The 24,199-nt window shown below is 44.0% G+C and overlaps 1 protein-coding gene across 1 annotated transcript in view; it reads right to left on the bottom strand.

Annotated features, from left to right (window-relative positions):
- Positions 1 to 24,199, bottom strand: part of GLS2 (glutaminase 2) — a 263,334-nt gene that overhangs the window by 145,124 nt on the left and 94,011 nt on the right. The window contains exon 4 of the mRNA XM_085600886.1: positions 1,517 to 1,646. Coding sequence (XP_085457012.1) covers positions 1,517 to 1,646 — 130 coding nt within the window. The remainder of the gene's footprint in view (positions 1 to 1,516; positions 1,647 to 24,199) is intronic.

Below are 24,199 nucleotides of genomic sequence, written 5' to 3'. Positions count from 1 at the left end.
ACCCCATTTTAGGTTTCACTCACCTCAGGTGTAAACTATCCACCCCTGAGCAGGAAACAGCTGTAGAATGAGAGCTACAGCTAGCAGTGGGGGGGTTTACATCTTGCCTGCAAAGGTTTGCCACCTCTCAAAACATCACCTGCAGATACATTTCCCCCCCAAAAAGTATTTTTTGAAGAAAATTCTCTTACTAAAAATTAGTTTTTGTGGTTCGGGCCTCACTATACTGCATGCTTTACTTTGCATGATAATGATATCACATTCACTACATTGCCCTATTGACTATATGCATGGTAAGCAGAGTTAAGGAGACAAAGAGGTCAGTTAAGGAGACAAAGAGGTCAAAATAACGGTAGTCTATACATTGGATGCAGTATTACTGTAGGCTGGTGCTATTGTCCACATCATAGTTTCATATACCAAGCTTTCAGATATTTTTTGCCTACAAAACCTAACTTTGCTAAACTCATTTTGTGCAAATTAAGCTTCGCAGTCTTTCTGAAGGTTGCAAAGCTTGTAAGGTTTTAAGATGAAAGCATAGTGTGAGGGGGCTGCATGTGGTTAATGTTGCTTTTATGGTATAGCTGAGCATGGAGCGGGGACCTCCTTTTACTATAGTTGAGGTGGGTACATGTATGAGGCACACATCCACACATCTCATTTTATTATTAGGCAGTGCTTAATTTGTAAGAAAAAAAGTGCCAGGGCCCTTGTCAGGAGGTCACTTCAGCTTGCACCACACAGTGCCCCTGTCCGCGTTGCCAATGACAATACAATCACAACCACTAACTGCCACACTCCTACAGGTGTGATGGTTCAGGCTGTTCTAGGCCCCAAAAGCTATAAGAATGGCGTGGATGGCGAGAACTAGTCATTTTTTTATGTATATTGAATTTATAAACAACAGTTGTTGTGCTCATCTCTAAATAAAATAAACAGTGCCACCATGTGGCGGACTAATATAGGTGCCAGTGTTGACAATTAAGTGCTGGTGCCAAGCACCGGAAACCACCAGCTCAAATTAAACACTGCTTAGGGCACGGGTTTAGATTGACATAGAGCTATCCAAGCCAGCCGGGAAAGGTAGAAGCAGCTTCTGATAGGTTTAATTCTTCACAGAGCTCGCCAGACAAGCAGAGCTTCGTTCAGGTAACTCATATAACTCAAAGATGCTCGCCTGCAAGCTTTCCTGGAAAACTACTGGTAGATGGGTCCCTTTCCCAGCAGGTCGTGGATGGCACTTATGCGGCTGATGTTATAAAGGTGTTTTATGAGAGGAAGAAGACCACCTAAAAGCGTGGGTCAGCCCAGAGGTCGCTGACATAGTTTGGATGCTTCTACATAGTGTGCCGTAACCTTGCAAATCTTCCTACTCCTCTAGGATCCCTTCCCATGCTCCCATGGAAGTGTGTGTGGTACTTGTATACCTTCCGGTTCCACATCCAAGCTTCCTGTAACTCGTGCATACATACCCCTTCCCCCCTATGCTGCTTGGTCCTGCTCCCACACCCCTTACCTTTCCCCCACTGATCTTCCTGCAGCTCTCGTGCAGCCTGTCCACACTCTTCGTAAAGTCTTCAAAGTCGGGAATGACAAACTTCCTGCGGAAAGCCTGGGTTAGCAGCACGATGTTGCCTCTGACACACCTGAAGCGAGAAGAAAGGGAGTAAGCAGGATTACAATAGCAGGAGGTGAGCATACAGGGTGACAGAGAGGAGAAGGAGAAGAAAAAAGAGAAGAGACTGAAGAATATGGAGGAAGCAACCAATTCTAAGATCAAGGCTGTCCGACGCCCGCCATTATTTGATTGTACCTAAAGGAATATTTAGTGAAGGAGCCACATCAAGAGTGAGTAGTGCAGTCAAGGAGAAGATTTGGGCTGAGCTGATCCCTGACCTCTAGCACTCAGCAGCCATCCTACGACTGGCGCGTGTCTTCACATCTCAGACTTCGTAAGGCCAGGCACCCTAATGTGATCTCTATGCATATGTCAGTCACATGAGCCTGAACCAAGAGCTTTGAAGGGCCAGCCACTTACAAGCGATCGAGGATCACATGATTGATCCAAATGCCTGGATTTTTCAGATGTTAGAATGTTTCCAATTGGCATCTGCCAGCCTTTGCAAGTGACCCTCATTTTCAAAACAAATAACCACGAGTGCCCATGCGGCACCACATAACCTTCAGTGTATCCCGAACACCCCTTGACTAGATTGTGAAGTGACTCCAAAGACTCCAAATAGACACTATTGGGTACTCCCAGCATGCTCCAGTCACCTTACGCCTGAAGAGTGCAGTGAAATCAGAGGTTATGCTATGCAAGACCCCACTGAGTAACCTTTTCCATAATGTAACATCTTATGGCTGAATAGTGTGGTGAAACCAAAGACTGTGTTGTATTCTGTCTATTGCATAATTCCTATGTTTGCCTTTACCCACTCAATGCCCTTCTAGTGGAATGCTTCTACACTGTGATGCACTACGGAATGTTGGGTGCTGGTTGAAGATAAGCCACAGTTATGATGGGGCTGAGCTGCCTGCTGGCTGCTCCTGGTGGGGTCTATTCCAGGCTACTTAACAACGTACAATAAATCTTCATGAAATACCTCAACCAGTCTGGACTACATTACTACATAATTTTGGCGACGAGGATGGGATTGTTAATGCCCGTCTCTCAATTCGATGTCACCTTTCCCAATTATAGGGAAGCGAGCGCATGCATAACTAAGCATAACACTGTTGTTTTATAATTTTGGCAGCCAACACTACCTACTTTTGAAACTTTTCTTGTGTGCACGGAACATGTTTTTTCACTGGTACTATCTTTGAGCACAGAGACCTATCAATTTCTGGAATCAACACGAAAACAGAAACAAGCACAAACGAGTTCGAGTTAGGTCTTTCAATTATTTCACAAGAGTGCCATCTTGTGGTTGTTTTTTGTATTCCATTTGTCAATACTTTTGGAGTTGTCAGAGATCGTCAATGTTTGATCATCTAGTGCATCACGAAGCTACAAGTTTCTTTTCGTTCAATATGCTCAAGTTCAATTGCCATATATATTTTGGTTGCTTCTAATAAGACTGCTCCAGGTCTATCTCAACTAAGTTTCTAAGGAGCGTGTTGTTCTATTTCAATGTCTTTTGGGTGCACATTCAAGCTATTGATCACATGTCTAGCTGAGCATGATTTCTATTCATATTTCTATTTTCGTTAATGAGGTGTTTATATTTATGACCCTAGTGACATGCTCTCAAGAAATCGATTACTCAATATTTTTTTATTTATCAATCTACTTGCATGTACACTGTGATATTTAAACGCACAGTTTTACATCTCTCTGTTTTACAGGTTGCATGTTTTCAAAAATTCAATTTCTCAATTTTTCTCTATTTTTCAATTTGTTGCATGGAAAGTTACCTTTGCATAGTTGACATTTACATGCGTGCAGTATTCCCTGTAGGGATTGCACATATCGATTTGTTTTCTCGATTATATCAATGTACATGCATCCGTGCAGTGTTCCTTGCTAGGGAATGTGTACCTCAATTCACTTATCAAGTTGCATGTATTCTGGTTGTATTTCCTAGTTGGAATTACATTGTGTTTCTACTTCTCAACTATTCAATGTTTTTGAATGTTTGACCTTCTCAGGTTGACGATTTGGGGTTTATCCCTCTCAATTTTTCAATGGAATTTCTATCGAGCCGCACTCCTCTATTTTCAATGTGTAGCCCTTTTACGAGGTTGTCTCTATATGGGTTTTATCCCTCTCAAATGTTCAATAATTTTCAATTTTTAACCTTTTAGGTTGTTGATATGGGGGTTTATCTCTCTCTATTCTTCGATGTCTTCATTGGGGTTTATTCCTCTCAATTATTTTTTTCTCAATCTAACTTATTAATGCTGTTTTACAGGGCGGTATGAAGGATCTTTTGTTTACTCCTCTGCCTCTCTGTTTGATATCTTTCTATTCTCTTTCTCGTTGTTTAGTGAAGAAGGGAAAAAGAGTACTTATTTGTGTTCGTACCTTTAGGTGGTTTCCTCTCAGTCTTTCTATCTTCCTGTTCCTTTTATGTATTCGTTGGAGAAGGGAAGAAGAGTACCTATCCTCCCAGTCTAACTACTTTCTTGTTCCTTTTATGTGTTGGTTGGATGAGGGAATAATAGTGCCTATTTATGTGTTTGTACTTTTCGGTTTTACTTCTCAAGTCTTATTGTTTTATTTTCTGCCTTTTGTATTGCATTGTGTTCTCAGAGAAGGAATGTGTCTGATTTTATTCTTTCATTTCTTTTCTATATTTTCTGCATGCTGTGCGATGCCTTCTGTCGCTTCTGTCTGGCCAGTGGGTGTGACAGAGGGTAATGATTGGTACGCTTTCTCTTTCATGTGTCTCTATGTTTCTATGTTCATTTTTCTGTTGTGGACGAAAAGGAGGTATGTTGTATTCTGTCTATTGCATATTCCTATGTTTGCCTTTACCCACTCAATGCCCTTCTAGTGGAATGCTTCTACACTGTGATGCACTACGGAATGTTGGGTGCTGGTTGAAGATAAGCCACAGTTATGATGGGGCTGAGCTGCCTGCTGGCTGCTCCTGGTGGGGCTTATTCCAGGCTACTTAACAACTTACAATAAATCTTCATGAAATACCTCAACCAGTCTGGACTACATTACTACAGACTGATTGGTCAGAAAGGGTCATGTGACCTCCAGTAAACTGCAACCACACAATGACTGCCCCCGTTTTAAAGAACGGACTGCTAGGCTAGACAACTCCACGTGACCTCCAGCATGTTGACCTCTCTTATGACTTAAACTGTAGTGAAAACACAGGTTGTGTGACTCTTACCCCTCCAACATCCTCCAAATACTTTCTGACTGAAAAAAAGTGTCGTACTACTGAAGCTTCTTATTAGCCAGTCTCATATGACCCACTGCATACTACCAACCAGCTCGCGAGCAAGCAGTGTGGTGAACAGCAAAGGCTCCGATTGGCCAGACGCTGTGAGGGGCAGACCTCAAGCATGTTGTAACTACTTTATGATTGAATGTGCAGAAAAGCGGAAGGCTCTGGTGGGCCAGGCACCCTCTAGTTACCAACAACAAGAGTATTATAAAACTAAAACAAGAATATAAAGAAAGAACAAGACAGTAAGGGCTCAGTCCAGACGAAAAATAACTACTAAGATAACAGAGTTCATCAAAACGTCTGGTCCGTTACATTTCTCCTTTCTCTAGGTAGGGTAATATAAAATATAGTGGCAGGGCAAATCTCAGCTTACCTAGGAGAGTCAACTGTACAGGACCTCTGACCTTTTGACTTTTGTCTGCATAGGACACTGGCATACGAATGTCAGCACTGATCAGTACGGTGATGTTGTAGGTTCACGATTGTGCGGCATCCTTAGGTTTCGGTACCAGACACTTAAGAGACCAGCCCATGGCACAGGGAGATTGACCAAAGTTTAGGGTCTTTTAAAGGATTAGGATGTGTAGTGGAAGCAGCCCAGCATATGCCTGGTAAAAGGCAACGCCAAGGCTGCCTTGCAATGTGGGTTGGCCTGCATTAGGTGATTTAGTGGCTGTGGGTACCTCATCCAAACCCAGGGCCCTGTCAGTGGTTGGACAGTCCTCTCCTAAGAGCCTCGGTGATTGAGCCTGGAGGAGTATTGTTTAATATTGTAGAATTTATATGGCACGTAATATACCTGGCAAGGCCGCAAAGCGCTCTGATTTGCACCAGGATCTTGGGAGCCACTGTAGAGTGTAGGGTTGATACAGTGTTTGCTTGTAGTAAGACCTATATTATGAATGAGAAGCCAAGGTATCTCATCGAGTACAAACTTTGTTTGGAAAGTGATTGCAATACAGGGGAGTGGTTGGAGTCCATGTTCACCTCTAAGTTCTTCACTTCTGCATATTGTTGGACCTGGTTCTTATGATGATCAGATGGTGATATCTGGACCAGTTGCTGCATGGGTAGGCAAGTTTAGTTTTCAACACATTTAACTTCAGGTGCATCGATAGGATGCAGCGATCTATCACTTATAAGCATCATGCAGTGAAACGAGTCAGGATCCAATGGATTCCTGAGACTTCACATGGTGGAAAGCCCGTGAAAAGGAGGCGAACAATGGCCAGGCCTTGAAGGACACTGTCTGCGGACTAGAATGGGATTAGTGTGGGTTTAAACATTAGAACCTTCATTTCTAAATTTTAATTGCTGTTATGTCTACTTTCACTTAGTTAACAATCGGGCCTACTATGCCGCAGTACTCATGATGGCATTCTCTGAAGCAGATGCCACCATGTGCGTGTGATGATTTCTGCACATGTCCAGATAGCTCTGGAGATCACAAGGTGAAATTAACTCCTGACATCGTGTTCCTTGCCAAGGTCGATGTGTTGGGGACTTGACCGCAAGCCAGAAGATGAGCGGATGGGAACCAAGGAAGTGACAAAGAATGAACCTGTCAATAGGACCCATTTGCGGTGAAACAATACATTTGTCAGTCCCCGCATGGGAATCCGAGGACAATATGCAGAACCAGTTTGCAGTGGGAAGTGTGCAATGAACTATTGATAACCCCGAAGTGTCCAATCAGAACATTTGGTCTGCCCCTAAAGTTGTCATATTTTGTATGAAGTAATACACGAAAAGGGTATAATAACCCTCATCTGTCATTATGGATGTGGGATTTGAGGGTTGGTTCAAGAGGAGTTCGAGAGTTGTGTTTGGAGTTGCGGTAATAATAGTCTTTGGGTTATTTCTTAAAAAGGAGTTCTTGTTGGGAAATTGTTCTTTTTAAATTTACGAATTCCTTAAATGTCTTTAAATTCTATGCGGGAAGTCTGGGTGTGGAGTTAATCCATACTGCGGATTGATATATGGACTTTGCAAAGCTGTTGCATTGTATCCTGTATTTTGCCTGACGGTTTGATCCCTTGGTGTGGGTCAGACAGCCTGTCTAGGGGAGTTTTACCTGAGAATGCGGATAACTCCCTATTTGATCTGAAGCTATAGTCGCCTGTTCCTTGGTAAATGATTTACTACATTTTTCCTAAATTTATGTTTATTTGAAATCTCTAAATGTTTGATACTTATTAATAAATCTGAATTTCAAATTATGAACTGTAGTAAATACATGCATGTTTAAAGGGAATGTTTAGATAAACAACATTGAAAAAATGAGAAACGAGTTTGTGGTTCTTAAAATTAATCACTTTAGAGATTAATGTTTCCTAGACTTTTATTGTGTTAGCTGGTTCTAATTCACCATCAACCTGTCCAACTAGTTAGTCAATCAACCATATAGTGGAGTGCCTTGATGATTAAGCCAAGATTCTGAAAAGTGTATATAGAATGTATATATAAATTAGTAAGAAAATGTATCCTGATAGATAATAAGGTACCCACATGTCCAGCAGCCCTTCTCCTGTGTACAGTTCGGGGGAGTTTGAGTGAATGTGAAGTGTGTTGGTGTTATGGGCCCCACCAATTAATGTATGAATGAACCTTTGTTAATAAGAATCTGTGACATAAGGAGAATATGTACATTTTGTCCCTTGCGCTGGATCAGTATCAAACGCAGAAGACAGGTCCAGGAACAGGAGCGCTGCTGCTCCATTTGAGCAAACTGAGGATTTAACACGTGGCCATCATTCCGGCTTCCAACATACTGTTAGGACATAATCCAGTTTGCCCAACAAGCGGTCAATGTTTACATTGGAACGTTGGCAGTTAGAAGGATCTGTAGGGTCAGGGCCTTGTAAAGCAGCAGTATCAATTCAGGAGCTTGGATTTCCCTGTACAAAAATAGATTCATTAAGTTGAAAATACTGTCCTACATATTGGTTTGAGATGTGACGGTCTGTCCCTGAAGTGTTTTGTTCTCTTGCATGGGAAGCCCCCTACCTTCAATAAGCCAGATCATCACCTCCCAGCCATAACATCCTCAGGAATCCAACAAATGTTGAAGTTATAAAGTTACCGGGGGCTTCTCTTCTCACATTGCATTCGTGCTATGATTTATTGTCCGCTTGATTCAGCTCAAATGTCAATGTTACTGCGTCAAGAAAGGGGGTACCAGGGATTGGACTTTGCTTAAGCAAGTGGGACAAAATATTCTTGACTCTTGAACCTATATCCCCCATCTCTTGACCTCACAGTCAACTTATTGATTTCAATGTGATCACCCTTTATCCACCTGCCTTGTTTTGCATGAAATCTTTTGAATACTGTGTGTTCACTTTACATTGAGCACGTAGCACATTCATTTAATGGATTAATATGTTGCACCTCAGAGTAAATATTATTTTTTAATTGTTTTCAAAATTGTGATTTTGGTCATATCCTGCAATTCTCTTTCCCTATTGACCCTTCTGGCTTTGAACAATGCATTGATGCGGTATTGTACAAATACTAAACATATCCACAAATGACGCCTAAGTGGGCAGTAATGTGCTTTTATATGAATTAGGATACCAGTCATCTGCGGCATGATACAACGCCCCTACTCTGCTCCTACGCCCTTAGGATACAAGCCTGAATAGAGTGTACCAGCACCAGGAACTGGCACATTACACCACAAATCCCCCCAGAACAGGATGTAAAGTGAGATATGCTTGAACCCCTCGCATTTTGCAAACTGAATGCATTCGGGCAGCAACTGGCGGACTTCTTGCAAGAAATGCTGTCCCAACCAACAATAGAGGAACCAGGAAACAATCTGTCATTCCATTTTCAAAACTTTGTGGAAGACCGACAAACGTCAGCCTTAGGTGAGGAGGTGTAGGCAGCAGCAACCCAATAAAGCCAAAGGGGCAGAACAGAACGACCTTCATACTAAACAAGGGAAACCTATAAACAAACCTTGCAGAGACAAGAACTCCGTAAGCTAGTAAACAGGAAACAACCCCACTGAACCACCCAGCGCATATACCAAAGAGGACAAAAATGCAACAATCCTACAAAAAATAAAACAAAAACACAGGAAGACATGCTGCCCCGTACCATGAGCGAATGCTTGCAACCCAATGACAGTCAATGTCACCAGAGGGCACATTTTGGGAGGGATAGCATTAGACCTATACCAAGCTCCAGGACTTACCTCTTTCTATCATTAGCAGCATTGGGTGATCCAGCAGGGTAGTGGAGGTTATGCAGAGTCAGTCGGGCCACTGTTGTGTATTAAAAAATGGGTGTCTGTGAAGATGGTGAAGTACTTCGAGACACACCTGGGTCCAGAGAATGAACAGAAAGATGAAAGAATAATAGATGTGTTATTTTCTGAGATCCAGCTTGATGTAAGTGTAAACCGGTGATCCTTTTGGATCAAGTATGGTTCTCTCTGGACTGGAGCAGCTTGGAGATCCTGCCCCTGGGTCTTTGGCCTTCAAAATAGAGAGTAATTGTGTGCAGTACGTCTTCCGCTCTAAGACAGCTGGCAGTGGCATAAAAAAACAAGTCAAAGATGGAGGTAGGATGTCCTCTATGAAGACTTCACCAAGTCGGGCTCAGGTTTCAAGGAAGGCACCTGACCTGTATATTATGGGAGCAATAGCCTGTAGTTTATCATAGATAAATATCTCCTACATCGTAGAATGCCTAGCCACCTCCATGGTCTGCTCCATCAACTCAGCCATCCCGACTAAAAGGCTTGTGAGCTACGCTGCAACGTCAGCCATCTTGTATAAAAAAGTTTCTTACCATCTGCTATTCTGCATTGCAAAAGTTTGAATTGATGGGTCAGAGAGGAGATTAGACTGGTCACCGAGGAGGCAGATCCTGCATCCCTGTCTTTATATACAAACATCTACAGTTAATGGGGTTGCCTACTGTATATAAACAACAGAGGTGCACCACATATACATAATAATGATTGACCATTTAAACGTTGATAAGGTGATTTATCTTCTCCTTTATTTTCTTTTTCTAATGATTGCTTCACAAATATACATTAAAAAAAGCCAGCCAACACGTTTCGTCCATATACAGATGGACTTCTTCAGGGCACAACAGGAGTCAGAAGTTCTGTTGTGTGGTTCTGTTTTGCACCAAGCGCGTTACGTCTATTGGAATGTCATTCCAGATATGAAGTTTCTTAAATGTTATACAAAGATGTTATTGGTAGAAGCAAAGACTCTTTCATCACATGTTTCAGAATCCATGTGTACTAAAGTATTTTTTCTTAAGTAGATTGAAGAAAAGGGCAAGTCATTCCAAAATGACACTTCAATTGGTGCTGTTCCGGAAACCAAAAAGAATGCCCCTCTAGGCCACAAGGTGAGGAGCAAACGAGGGTGGTCTCCTGTGTTCCAACATCCTGAGTGATGACAAATGAGGATGGCCAGTGAAGAGACGCTGAAGTGCTACACCCAATGAAATCTGTCCTAGGGCTAGTAATAGATTTTCAACAGACAGAATCAGCTGCCAACTAATTCTCTATAGATGTTGGAGGCAGAAATGGCCACATCATTGAGACACAGTGGTTCACAAAGTAGTTTGGGGAATGGGTTGCTGTTGAAATCTAGTGAAGAGGCGCACCAGAGACTACAGAGTTCCTACAGGAGCAGTCCAGCCAAAACTGCCAGGACAGGTCTCTTTCAGATGGGAACACAAGCCACTCTAAACCAATATCAGTCTACATGAACTTCATCAGGAGGCACAGATTGACTCCTATGGCACAGTGGGCGTTGGACTCCTTTCTAGGCATACCCATCACATGTACGAACTCTGTGGTACCAAAGAGCCACATGATGGAAAGAATGCTTTGGGCTGGACTGTTTTTTTCGGAGCAGGACAAGACTGGTTTGCATATTGCTGACATCTTTCTAGAAACGTCGACTCCATCATCTAATTCCACACCATTAGATAAACACAGTTGATTTCTTTTCATTATTGAAATTAGTCTCTGTTAAAACTGTTTGGAAATAGATGTTATTTGATGAAATGTGGATTTGAGTTAACCCATCTTTCATGCTGTATTGCTTGAAACTCATTGTTCTTTTTGTACTCCCTTTTTCACTTTGATTTATATAAAAAGATTTGTGTTTTATTCACAAAAACAATTCCCGTGTGTGTACCTTTTATCTACAAATAGTCTTTTTATAACATCTACAATTGGTGTATAATTCATTTAAAATACACCCCTAAACTTAACCATTAAGAAATTGAACTAAGTTACCACAAACAAAATCCCTTGTTGGCAACCTCACTATACCAATTCATCCGCCTAAGCCCTCAAGGGTTTATTGGGCTTACCCTTTACCTATCATCTTTCTAGAGTGGCAGAGTGGGCAAAAAATGATGGATTGTAATGTGGCCCTGAGCAAGCGCCTGTCGCTGAGATTAATTTAAGCATTCCTTCCATGAATGTTGTTTTTGTGGTAAACACACCAACTTGAGATCTTGGCCCTATGCTTGCTGCAACGTAGGGTTCATTTTTACTTATAAGCACTGTCAATGCTGTCAATTTCATTTTAAAGCACTAAAATGGTTGGACAAAAAGAGTCATTTAAAGAATATATATATTTTCTTAATTCGTCCATCAGTTGCCAAACAACCTATGTGATCTTTGTGATAGTACGTATGTGCACTAAGTATTATGTTGGTGTTCCAATTCGCCAATTTAAAACATAGTTGAGCACTTTAGAGCCATAGAAAACAAAGACTTTAAATATACTGTTAGCTTACATAGACAGATGAATCATAGTGGTAATGTAGCGGGACGATATGTCTGTCGCTGGAGCGTGTTTCACAAGATATTCGCTGCAGCGATAGAGAATGTATACTTAAAAGAAAGTATATACATTCTCATTTTAAAAACCATGGAACCAGGAGGCTCAAATAATGAGCTGGGCCTTGTTTCTCTACTGATACAAATCTGGCATTTTTTAATTACACCAAAATGTAATTTTGATGTACGTTTGATTTGAGTTTAACAAATAATATCAAACGAAGTCCTTATTGCCAATGTTTGTTTGAAAGTACCTTATCTGCGCCTTATGAATTTATAATTGTGGTTCTTAAAATATCCAGCAGATGGTGCAAGGAGGTTAAAAATACATTGGACCTTAACTCTTGCAAGAAAGTTTGGAGATACGTTTTTAGGTCTCGACCTTGCTATCGCGTAAGCGATCGCAAAGCGATACTATAGAGAGCGGGTTTGAAAGTGCTCCCAAAAAGCGGATTGCATGGCTAGCACGCGCACAATCACGCACATCGTGCCGCCATGCAATCAGCCTTTTGGGAGCACTTCAAAGGGTCCGCTCCCCCTCCTGGAATGCGCTCCTCCACCCCCAAGCGCGCGCCACGCTCCGTCGGGCTTGTTTTGCTATTACAGCGTTTAGCTTCAACAATGGCTGACACGCCTTTTGTTTTCCCCATCTTCCTCATTCGTGTAATGAGGAGCAAGAACAAGCGACAGCGCTTGTTGTGCCTCAGCTCGCGATGCCCTCCCCCCACAACCATCTGCCCGTCTCTACCTTTTATGTAAGCACTTTATTTTTTAACATTTGTGTAATGCCTTGCAATAACAAGCGGCCGCGCTTCTTTTGTTTTGCCTCCGCTCGCGGTGCCCCCCCCCCACCACCATCAGCCCATGTTTTACAGAATGTTGATTTTGCCCCTTAGATTTGCAAATGATACATATATATTTGCCCTTCTCAAACCAGTAACTCACTGACAGTGGCCCAGAGAGCAGGAGCTCCACACATCCCATTGCCGAGAACAACATGTCTCACATTGTGTCTTTCCCATTAAAGAAGGATTAGTTCATTTCTTGCTCCGCGTCTCCACGACTCTCTCAACTGACCTCGCGGAACAAGTGATGCTCTTAAAATACATGAACTCGCCCGGTCTGGTGTCAGCGGGTTGTGACCCGCGTGGAGCACAGAGCGGGCCATCTCTGCCCTCCTTGAGGTAGCCTCCTTTAATTCGGGTTTACAGTACCGAGATGAAAGCGCTATCGCCAGACTGGCCGACGCGCCTAAAAAAAGACACATCCCACTGTTCACTTCGGCTGCCGCTCGCAATATGTGTTGGGGCCATTGTGCCCAAAGCGAAGGCCTGCGTGAATGGGGGACGCAGCGGGGAAGGCGCTATGCTGGGGTAATAAGGCCGCAGTCTGGGGGGACGCAGCACGTTCGTTTTGTCTTTCGCTTTACAAGACTTGTTTTTTACTTCCCAGCGTGGCAGACGAGCGTTCACATTAATCTGAAAAGTGGGGTGTATTGACGTGTTCCAGATGGTTCCCCCGTTTTTCAATATACACTCATCGGCGATTACAAATTCTCATTGAAGTTAGCACGTCAGTTTACTCGCGTTTTTATGATAATCATATGTTGAACTCTAAAGGGTCATGCGTTCCCTTCTTGTCAAATGGATGCTCTGTAACCCTGTTCGGGACAGATTTCAATAAGGTGTGTGCAAATTTGGATGTGGACTGAATCAATCCACCCTCGCAGATACATTTGTTTTGTCTTTATCTCTTCTTTTGTTGGTGTTAACCAGGCCTCTAATTTATTGGAAAACTTGCATCCAATATTCAGGAACGGTTTAGTGCAGTTGCTTTGTAATAAATCGGCTGTGCAAGCTTCGTGGCCTGCAAATTCATTTTATTTCTCGGATTGTAATTTGTCATTGGATACGCTATCCGACCGCCTTTTCAGTGCTGGGTTACTTTATTTTGGAGCGCTGCGCCCGATTTAGGGTCACCGCGCTCCGTGTCCCAGCATGACGCCTCTTAATGTAAGTCTTCCAGCCGGCCGGCAGCCCCTTTACAGGGCTGTAAGAGCTTCAGGAAATGGCTGGTGGCTATCGACACGGGAGGCAGCAGCGTGCCACTTGGAAATGCTTTTCTAACTCATAGGTCATATGTGCCAGCGTTTGGAAATATCCGTGAGAAATATTGTGACAATTCCAGTTTAAAATTGCTTTTAAGCTATGTATATTTTTATTAGGGCTTTGGGAAAACATTGAGAAATGCCACCACTTTGGATTTAAAAAACAAATGAAGCTCGTTGATTGACAGAGGTGGCATTAATGCCGGTTGGAAGCAGAGGCACGACCACTAAAATCATGGAAAACAATAGAGCTAGTTTCGAGCACTTCTCTTCAGGCTTCCCCTCCACAACATCTGCTTATAGTGCATGTATGCGTGCCCCTCCTTTGCCTATAACGCCTTTGCCTACATTTTAAAGCCAGTGCTTAACATATTCCATTAATAATAAATCGAGGCGAGGAAGGCATGAAGGGACAGATTCTACAGAAAGGGAAAATAACATTGGAATGGGGATTACACACTGAGCACATTATCTGAAATGGGTCCCTAACCAGTCACTCAGGGTTCTTTTTAACCCCTTCGGTGCTCATGACGGAATGGTTCCGTCATGACCCACGGTTGAGCTGTGCTCATGACGGAACCATTCCGTCATGACCACGCCCGCGCAAGATTCCGCCAGCACAGCGGCGGAATCTGCGCAGCATCGAAGGGGTTAAATAACAGACAGAGGTCATGTGTTGAGGGGGCCTCCTGGAGATAGGGCTGTCTCCACCCTCTCGCCCCCCCCCCCCCAAAAAGGGGCTGCAGGGGCTTCTATTGCCGTTACGACAGCCGTTTTTAGTGCTCTCTGCCCCCATAACCATCTCCGTGAATCTGTGAACTTTCCTCGGATTGTTGGGTAATTGTTATAAATGTGTTTTCAATAAACCCCATGTGTGGGTTGTGAACAATGAACATTTCCACACTGTATTGTTTATTTAGAAACAAAACGTCACCCTTTCAAGTCGTCTGCTTTTTAGGCTGCTAGGGTTCTAAGCGGCGTTAGGTGCTGTGTTGATTAAGAGAACGAAGTTGATGAAACTATTGCCAAATCTAGTGCCACACTTATAATCACTGCCACACAGTCCACTGCAGTAACGTGCGATAATATAATGCATGGCCAAACACTTAGAAGGCCCAAAGGCGAGACCGATTGCATTGCAAATGCAATAGGTCTCGCCTTTGATTAAGTTAAAGCCATTTACTTTGCTAATGGTATTGTATAGCAAAGCAAATGGCTTTAACTTAATAAAAGGCGAGACCTATTGCATTTTCAATGCTTGTTTCGAGTGTTAATCTGTTTGAAATTGAAAATGCGCACACAGGGTTGGCTGAAACATTCATTGTAGCATTTGCATTGGAAGGAATGATTGGCTGAAAGACAGAAACCCTGACTGAGGGGGAGGGTGCTCCCTCGAAGCACGCTGTGTTGGTGGTTTTAGAGCAGATTTGATGGATTATACTTTTAAATCCGATTGCTGTAAAATATATTTTTGTACTAAATATGAACAAATTAGAAAATAAATATTTTTTGAACTGGCATAAAGTCAAATTAGGGGTTGGAGTGTGAAGAAATTGTGGTGTATGGGCCCCCAGTACCATGCACCGCACTCATAGCACTGAGGATACCGTTGACTCAAGCGTTTATTTTGGCAGCGCAGATTTAAAAAAACATACTATAGCAATCAAGGTGCAAGTCACTGATGAGGTCCAACTAGGTTGATACATGTCGGGTTTGCTTGTGATCCCGCCTGGAAGGGACCTGGCCTGGCAAAGCGGACTGGACTGACATTATATTAACAGAACCAAGACTGGTTTACATATGGCTGGTCTATAGAGTGGCATAGTGGGGAAAAAACGGATGGACTGGAATGTGGCCCAAGCGATCGCCAGTGGTTGAGACTCATTCAAGCATTCCTTCTCTTAGTTGTTTTTTGTGATATCAGTCCGATGCATCACTCACTCATCAACAAACTCCAGATCAGCAGGGAGATAGCTTAGGGGTTAGTGAGAAGGGCAGACAGGGCCCTACAGCATGCGGCCTATTGGGTCTAGTGTAGTGCTGGGGCAATGACAACCCGGGTCAGCCAGGCCTGGTGAGGGGCAATCAGGCGTGCTGCCGGAACTGTGTGCATATGCCTGTTGGGACGGTAGAAGACGAAATCTACAGCCCAAACCATGAGTCCATTCTCTCAGCTTAAAACGCAGCACAGGGACAAAGGAGGAGAGTCAGCTGTAAACCCAGGACCCAGAAGGGGCGCAGAGGGGCAGGAGAAGGGCCACAGTGTGCTCCCTACCATATTAGGTGTCCACAGCCACAAGTCAATCCAGCAATTATACCATTCGGGGATAAGACTCTCACCCTGGGTTACCTCACTTCCAGGAGGGAGGTTAAAGCACAAATCAAGCAAGTTAAGGAGTCCTTGCTCTTGCGGCCAGTCAGAGTCCCCTGGACCAGCAACTGGGCTTCAGTGGAGGTCAGGCAAAGTAGACAACCATCCCCTCCAGTGGAGCAGGCATTATTGGTGCAGTCCAGTCTTGCCCAAGCACCTGGGTCAGCCACCACCTAAAGTCATTCTCTAGCACCCTTCGGTGCCATGGTGCCACCAAGCATCATCCAGACAGAAAGTGATCCGGGGAGTTGCACAGCATCCTCTCCCCCTCCAGAACATCTGCTGGTCCTCTGTTGCTACCAGATAGATGCCATCATCGTCAGTCACAGAAGAGCGGGCAACCAGTGGGCTAACTCACACCACAACCCCATCCCTCATGGAGAGGCTCCTCTCACCCAGACATCAGAAGCTGGAAGTGAGGGCTGGAACAACTGGTATCACCCTTGGCAGGCGGCACCAGTGTATTGCAGGGTGCCCTTGAACCTGAACACCAAAGTCTTCCACCCAGTGTGAATCTGTTAAAGCCTTGTCAACAGGACAATGCATAGGAGAGTCCAGACCTGCTCACTGGAGCCAGCACACGTCACACAGCATAGAGAGGTGTCTCTGTGAGTATTTGGCACAGGCCTCTGTCCTTGTCTCTTCAGAGAGTGATGGGGGAAGAAGGCAAAGCCCTCATTCGCCCTACTTAAAGGAAAAATCAAGGTGATACTCAATGTCCAGCTTGAAGGGGTGACGCTCCAAAGTCTACTCTTGTAGTGGAACGCAGTATGCCCTACTTCAAGTACCAGACCTGCCCCCATGGGAAGTTGAATAGGATGCACAATGCAACCCAGATCAGTGATCCATGACCCTAGAAACAAGTGTAAAGCCAGAGTATAGCCCAGAGCCTCAGACCTTCTAATGATACGAGTGGACAGGAAGGCTTTAGGAAGTCCATAGGGTGGACCCCAGATTAGGGCATGGGTACAATGCTAGACACAGAGACCCCAAATACCTGGCTTTCTTTCAAACCAAAATTAATCAGACTTGGAAAATTAATTCAGAATGGTCCAAGTTCTTCCTTTGGAAAGTTTGGTCTAGATTCCTTGGGAGTGACGACGTTTACAGACCACCACTAATCAGCTTAAAGAGGGTATCTTAGTTGTTGCATATTTGGTTGAGTTCTGATCCCTTAATGTGGTTTAAATTCCACTGACTCCCAGGTACTGTGAATTCCTACAAAATGCACAGCAATATTTAAACATTCTTAAAAAGACTACACAACTGTATCTTATGGTATTTGGGCCGGCTTTTATCTACACTAAACCGGCGGCTAGAGTCCGAGTAAACGGGGTGACTTTGGCAGCCTGACCCGTCCAAAGAGGCACCAGACAGGGATGTCCCTTATCCCCACTATTGTTTGCTCTAGTCCTGGAGCCTTTGGTGTGTGTAATTAGATCCCACCTTGAAATAAGTGGCTTCAGGGATGAGGAGCAACTACTAGACGAAGAGCGAATTTCGCTCTATGCGGACGATATTCTGCTATATGTCACTGACCCAGCCAGGACACTCCCGAAGACCCGGCAAATTTGTGAGGAAAACGGCCACAGTGCAAGATACAGAATTAACTGGAATAAGTCTAGCCTCTACTCAGTGGGAATCTCCATCGATGCTCAGCTAATTCCGGGATGTCTGCAGTGACCCAAGAAGGATTCCTCTATCTCGGCCTTTACATTACCACCGATGAAGCTGCTAGTCTGACCCATAATATCAAGCGAGTTCTTGTAGAATTTGAAGAGGATGTCAAGAGATGGAGAAGACTCCCACTAACAATGATGGTCAGGGCCGCCATGTACAAGATGATCACGCTCCTTATGTTACTTTACATATTACAAAACACCTAGAGTAAGATACCAGAGAACATATTTACAACACTAAATAACGAATTATGTGTACTTCTGGACGGGGCCCACCCAAGAGTGGCGTTTCAAACACTTCAACACAACCCATATAATGGGGGTCTTGCTGTACCCAATATAAGAGCTTATTATAGAGCAGGCCACCTAGTTGTAATTAATGAATGGGGTCATGCTACAAGAGATCATCCTACATATGCACTGGAGAGACTTCAGTTTCAACACCATACACAACTACATTATCTATATGAAGGCAAGGGCGTTAACGGACTCCTACCAGCCCTCCAAAGGGCGATAGAAGCCTGGAAGGGAGCAGAGAAACAAATGAAAGGGGACACTAAACTTACAAGAGAAACGCCCTTGTGGGAGGGGGCGAGACTACCAGAGGTCGGAAAACTCCGGGGGCTTTAAACAATGGGACATGATCTGGATCTCCAAACTGGGAGGTATACTCGAGAGAGGCACCCTCGTACCCTTTGACACACTCCAGGCCACGTACCAATTAAAGGACACTCAAAATTATGCCTATCTTAGACCGAACATGCTTGGAAGGCAGAGGAGTTGAACGCAACGGAAATACCGGAATTCTCCCCCCTAGAGGGTAGACTATTGCAGGAGGCAATCCCGAAGAAGGCTATTTCATAGACATACAAAACACTACTTAACAATATGCCTGAAAAACTTGGACCACTTAGAGCCAAATGGGAAAAAGCCACAGGGCCGATGGAAGACATTGACTGGGAGGCTGCCCTAATGCACCCATGAGAAGTAGCAATAAAACAGAGGTTACGTCTCATACAATACGAAATCCTACAGAGGGTCTATTTCGATCGAGCAAGACTACATACTATGAGAAGAGCAGAAACTCCAGATTGGTCAGACCGAGCAGGGCACATTTATATATACACTATGGGAGTGTAGCAAAATAAAAACATACTGGACCCAGGTACTTGGGGATCTGAACAACATATTGGGAGCACAACTCAAGTTAGAGGCTAAATATGTCCTTCTGGGCATCCCTACGGAAATCGACCTACCACGTAGCAAACTCACATTAGCCAACTTGGGACTAATGGTGGCTAAGAGAGACATAGCCCGCTACTGGGGAGTCCAAAAACCCTCCAAGCTAAAGAAATCGAAACCATGTATAGATCAATACATGGTAGCGGAAAGAGTAACATATAAAGCTAGGGGACGCCCACGTAAATTCAAAAAGATCTGGACTACTTGGATAGATTATTACGGGCTGGAAATGGGAGAGATGGAAGATGAAATGGGTTTTATGAGGGAGGAGCCAGAGAAAGAGCCAAGATAAACTCGAACCCTTACTTTCATGGATGAATACACATAGTTTAAATGCTACCCTCAAGAACTGTAATTTCATGAATGTCGACTTAATTGTTTTTTCTGTTGGAGACACTGTTACTGCATTCTATGATCTATGCAACTTGCCAATTCTTTGTACCCTGTATATCTCGTATATCCAAGGCATTTATGTTTGTAATGCCAATAAAAACATTTTGGAAAAAAAGGAAAACAAACTCTGTCTTATAGTGTCTACCTTTGTGTTGCTTCATTCAGTAATAACTCAAATGTGTTTGGATTTCTCTTCTTTATGTGGGAAATGTGCGCCTCGGTCTCTGGTTCCCTGGCGTGTGAAGAACGTCTCCAGCTCTGAGGATGGTGAATGACTGGTTTTGTGAAAATCTGTGGCCCTGAACTCAAACGACTTGTTGCTCACCCTGGGAAGTGTCCAGAATTATTTGGCTGCTTTTCACTTTTGAGCATTTATAAATGTTGGGCAACTGGTTTTTCTAGGGACCTTCAGTAGCTGCTTTCTGAACAGCAGGTGCACATTGACCCTTAGGCTGATGCCCTCCTTTGGTGCAGGAGAAACCAAGACTCACTGCTGCAGAGGTTTATGGGTAACACCACCAATACATACACCATCCAGATGAACAAGGGAGCTTTACCTCTGTAGTTCTGACTCAAACGGCCTGTTCTGTCACATCGAGACACAAGTGAAATTTCCAGTCAATGAATAATGTTTCCAAATACATATATTTATTTGTCGAGTTTTATATAGCGCAAACTAGGCTCAAAGGTAGCAGAGTGCTTTACAGAGATATAACAGCAGCAACAGCATGTGGAGTAAATAAAAATACATAGTGACACTATATAAAAATGGTTATTCGGCTGCGAGTTTGATATTCTCCCAATTTATCGTACGATCGCATTGGCTGGAAGTTAATTTGTCTTTTTCCTGTAAATCTATTACTTTGATTTGTTTGTTTTCAAGCACAATAGGTTTCAGTGCTTTTGCAGTAGGCTTGGGTTCTGCTGCAGGTCCTACTCTGTTAGGGACAAGTAAGGAGGATGCCACATAATATCCATGGAGCAAAAAAATAATCTTGATAATCCAAGCACTAGTTATATCATATTGTTACACATTTATAGCATGAACCTTGGTTCAGGGAGCATCAGAGAGCCAGAGCTTTCTTAAGTTACTTTGGCATCCTAAGTGAGGTACTTTTTTTGCCACTCTTCACTCAACTTTTTTGAGCTTCAAAACTCCGCAGGGCAAGATGTTGGTGGTGCCAGCAGTACTCATGGGAAACCTCCCATGTGGCTATGTGTACAAACTTCACGATAGAGAAAAGCTTATTCCGTAGGTAGCTTCGGCGATGAAAACAGGATCAGGAATGGAAGTAGGATTTTTAGTACTCCAAGCAAAAATTTAAATCAGCCTCCTTGACTACTCCGCCAACAGAGGGCGCAAACTTCTTTTTCCGGCTATAGCAGCGAACTCTCCATCAGGCTTGTACCGTCACTCGTATAACGGAGGTGCCTACCTTGGGTAGGGCACATCTTTAGAGCTGAATGTGTGAAGGCCATATCAACATATTAGTAGCAGTGGGTTACACTTTGTAGTTTGAAGAAGGATCTGTTAGTAGGAGAGCTTCAGCAAGTAACAATGTATCTACTGGTATGCATGTGATACAGCTTGCCATGGTGCGATTGTGGCGAAGTAATTTATTTGCATAGTTCAATGGTTGTACTGTCTAGATAAATGTTGAGGTAGTTACTGAGCACAAGCTTTTTCAGATGGAGGATTAGTGCCCAAGATCAGGTCTATGCATGAGAGAGACAGCGGTGAGAGTTGAAATGCTTCTTTTGACAACGCGTGCAACATATCCTGGGAGTAGCAAGCCTGAGGCTCTAATGGAGAAATCCCATGGTGGATTCAATGCACTGCAGCTTGAGCAGGTGTGGAGGTGGACTCATTTGTGAGGTCACTAAAATATGGGGTAGAGCGCTGTAATAGTATTGGCGAGTTTGCTGGCCCGGTGGCAGCCGCAGTGAAGAGTGTGTGGGGGGGTTTGCTGGTGAGCATTTATGGCGTTTGAGGAGTGCGGGGCTTGCACTTGCCGCCCGAGACGGCAGGTGAAAGCGGCAAAAGTCTGCCACCCCAAAAAACTTGTGACGCCCGGGCGGGCCGCCCCCGACCACCCACCCCCCGCTACGCCACTGTGTTATAACCACTGGAGGCTTTGGCTGCGACAAAGAAAGTTTATTCCAAAGTACGGACCCGTGAGTGCTGCCCAGGAATGACCACTTCCAGAACCATGCCGTATGAAGACAGCGTCTCGAGTTACCTGCTCGCGAAGGTACTGGCGGTTGCCACATCTCGAGCCCACAAGTAAAACAACTTTAATTTGAGGATATTTAAAACTGGCGCAGCTCACCCAAACACGCAGGAACACCTTGGTAATGAAACATTTTCCCTCTGTGTGAAGTCTTCTCATATTTTTCTAAATCTGAATTCACTCCTGGTACCAGATGAAGTATGGGGTATAGATGGAAGAGTGGTATAATAACCACTGGAGGCTTTGGCTGAGACACAAGAAGTTTATTTCAAAGTAAGGACCCACGATACAGGAGATATCCAGATGGATCTGAGCTTTATCCAAAAATGACCACTCTCAGACGCATGAGAAATCTCTGCAGTATATATGTACATCTATTTTTATAGCGTAGACTTAGCAATAAAGAAAATAAATCCAACTGAAGTCCAGGGGGGCCAGATCTGTGAAATATTTCCATGATGTCCCCAGACTAATGAAATGATTCCCGTTTAAATTCAGGGTACGCAAAAATGTATATGGTCATCCATATAAGAGTGATGCTGGACACCTCTGCAACAAGACAACAGTGCTCTGCACAAGAGAGGACCTTGGAAAGAACTAGACTAGTAATTCTGGTTTTCACTTTATATATGGTGTGGCATCTAGTGGTGATTTTCCACTGCTTTCCTTATTTGGGAATTCTTGTTGTATTGTCTTTGACATGGTAAGCATGATTTTAAAACCACAGCATGAAAAGTGTTATTAGTTCGAAAGCCAGAACTGGCTGTAGGGTTCATTGGACAGCTATGAGTGCTGCCCTGTGCAATGCTGGTGTGTGTAAAGGATGTGTCATGCTTTCACCACTTTCCCAAACACAAGAATCCAACACACTTTCCTCAGGTATCTTTCTTTCCACCAAGCACTGAATGGCCAAGCATGGGATGACTTCCATGAGTCCAGCTCTGGATACTAACTTTTAAGCAGGGATACTGGAGAACCAGTTATTTTCCCAATGAGAGATTGATAAAAGCAAGCAAAGTAAAATGGGAGAACAGGAGAACATACAGAAACAAGCATGTCAAACCCAATAGGTCTCGTCACGTGAGAGCTATTGGCTTTGACAATGTCTTTTAGTCATGCTGTACTGCAGTGTGGTGTGAAATTAGTGGTGTGGCATGAAGTGGTGTGGAGTGGAGTAATGTGTAGTGGGGTACAGTAGCATGGAATAGAGTGGTGTAAAAAAGAATGGGAGTGGCATAGACTACAGTAGCATAAAGTGGAGTGGTGCAGACTGGAGTGCCTAGAGTACCATAGAGTGGAGTGGCGTAGAGTGAATGAATGAATGAATGAATGAATGAATGAATGAATGAATGAATGAATGAATGAAAAGGCATTTCTAAAGCGCATGGCTACCATAGGGCATCCAGGCGCTAACAGCGGTGCAGCTTCAGCTCCGTGCAGTTTTTAGGGAAACAGATACGTTTCTAATTGTTTACGAAAAGTCAGGTAATTTGGCTCATGGCGGATACGGAGGGGAAGAAGGTAGAGTGCCATAGAGTGGAGTGGTGTAGAGATGAGTAGAGTGGTGTGGAGTAACGTAGAGTGGTATAGAGTAGAGTAGCGTGACGTAAAGTGGCGTGGGGTGGCATAGAGTGGCATGGACTTGAGTTCGCTGGCGTGGAGAGGCAGAGAGTAGAGTGTCAGAGAGTAGAGTGTCAGAGAGTAGAGTAGCAGCGAGTACAGTGACATAGAGTGGCATGGTGTAGAGTAGAGTGGAGTGCCGTAGAGAGGAATGGAGAGGCGTGGAGTGGTGTAGAGTAGAGTGGCATAGGGTAGAGTGGCTTGAAATGGAATGGTGTAGAGTACAGTGGCATAGAGTACAGTGGCACAGAGTGGAGTGGCTTTGAATGGAGTGACAGAGTGGAGTGGAGTAGAGTGGCGTGGAGGCGCATTGATAGAGTGGCATAGAGTGGAGTGGCATAGAGAGGATTAGAGTGGTGTGGAGTAACAGAGTGATGTAGAGTACAGTGGCATAGAGTGGCGTGACAACAAAGTGGGCTGAAGTGGAGTGGAGTGGGGTTTGGTAGAGTGGCATAGAGTAGAGTGGCATGGTATAGAGTTGAGTGGTGTGAAGTGGGATAGAGAGGAATGGAGTGGCATAGAGTAGAGTGGCATATTGTAGAGCGGTGTAGAGTGGCTTGAAATGCAGTGGTGTAGAGTAAAGTAGTGTAGAGTGGAGGCGCTAGAGTAGCAGAGAGTGGAGTGGAGTAGAGTAGAGTGGCATAGAGTGGCGTGGCGTATCGTTGAGGGGCGAAGAGTGAAGTAGCGTAGAGTGGGGAGGAGTGGCATAGAGTAGAGTGGCATAGAGTGGAGTGGTGGAGAGTGGCGTAGCATGGAATTGAGTGGAGTGGGGTAGAGTTTTAGAGATTAGTGGCATATAGATTAGTGGCATGGA

This window comes from Triturus cristatus, chromosome 4_2 (genome assembly GCF_964204655.1).
Source record: "Triturus cristatus chromosome 4_2, aTriCri1.1, whole genome shotgun sequence".
Lineage (NCBI taxonomy): Eukaryota > Metazoa > Chordata > Amphibia > Caudata > Salamandridae > Triturus > Triturus cristatus.
This window is presented reverse-complemented; position numbering and strand designations above follow the sequence as displayed.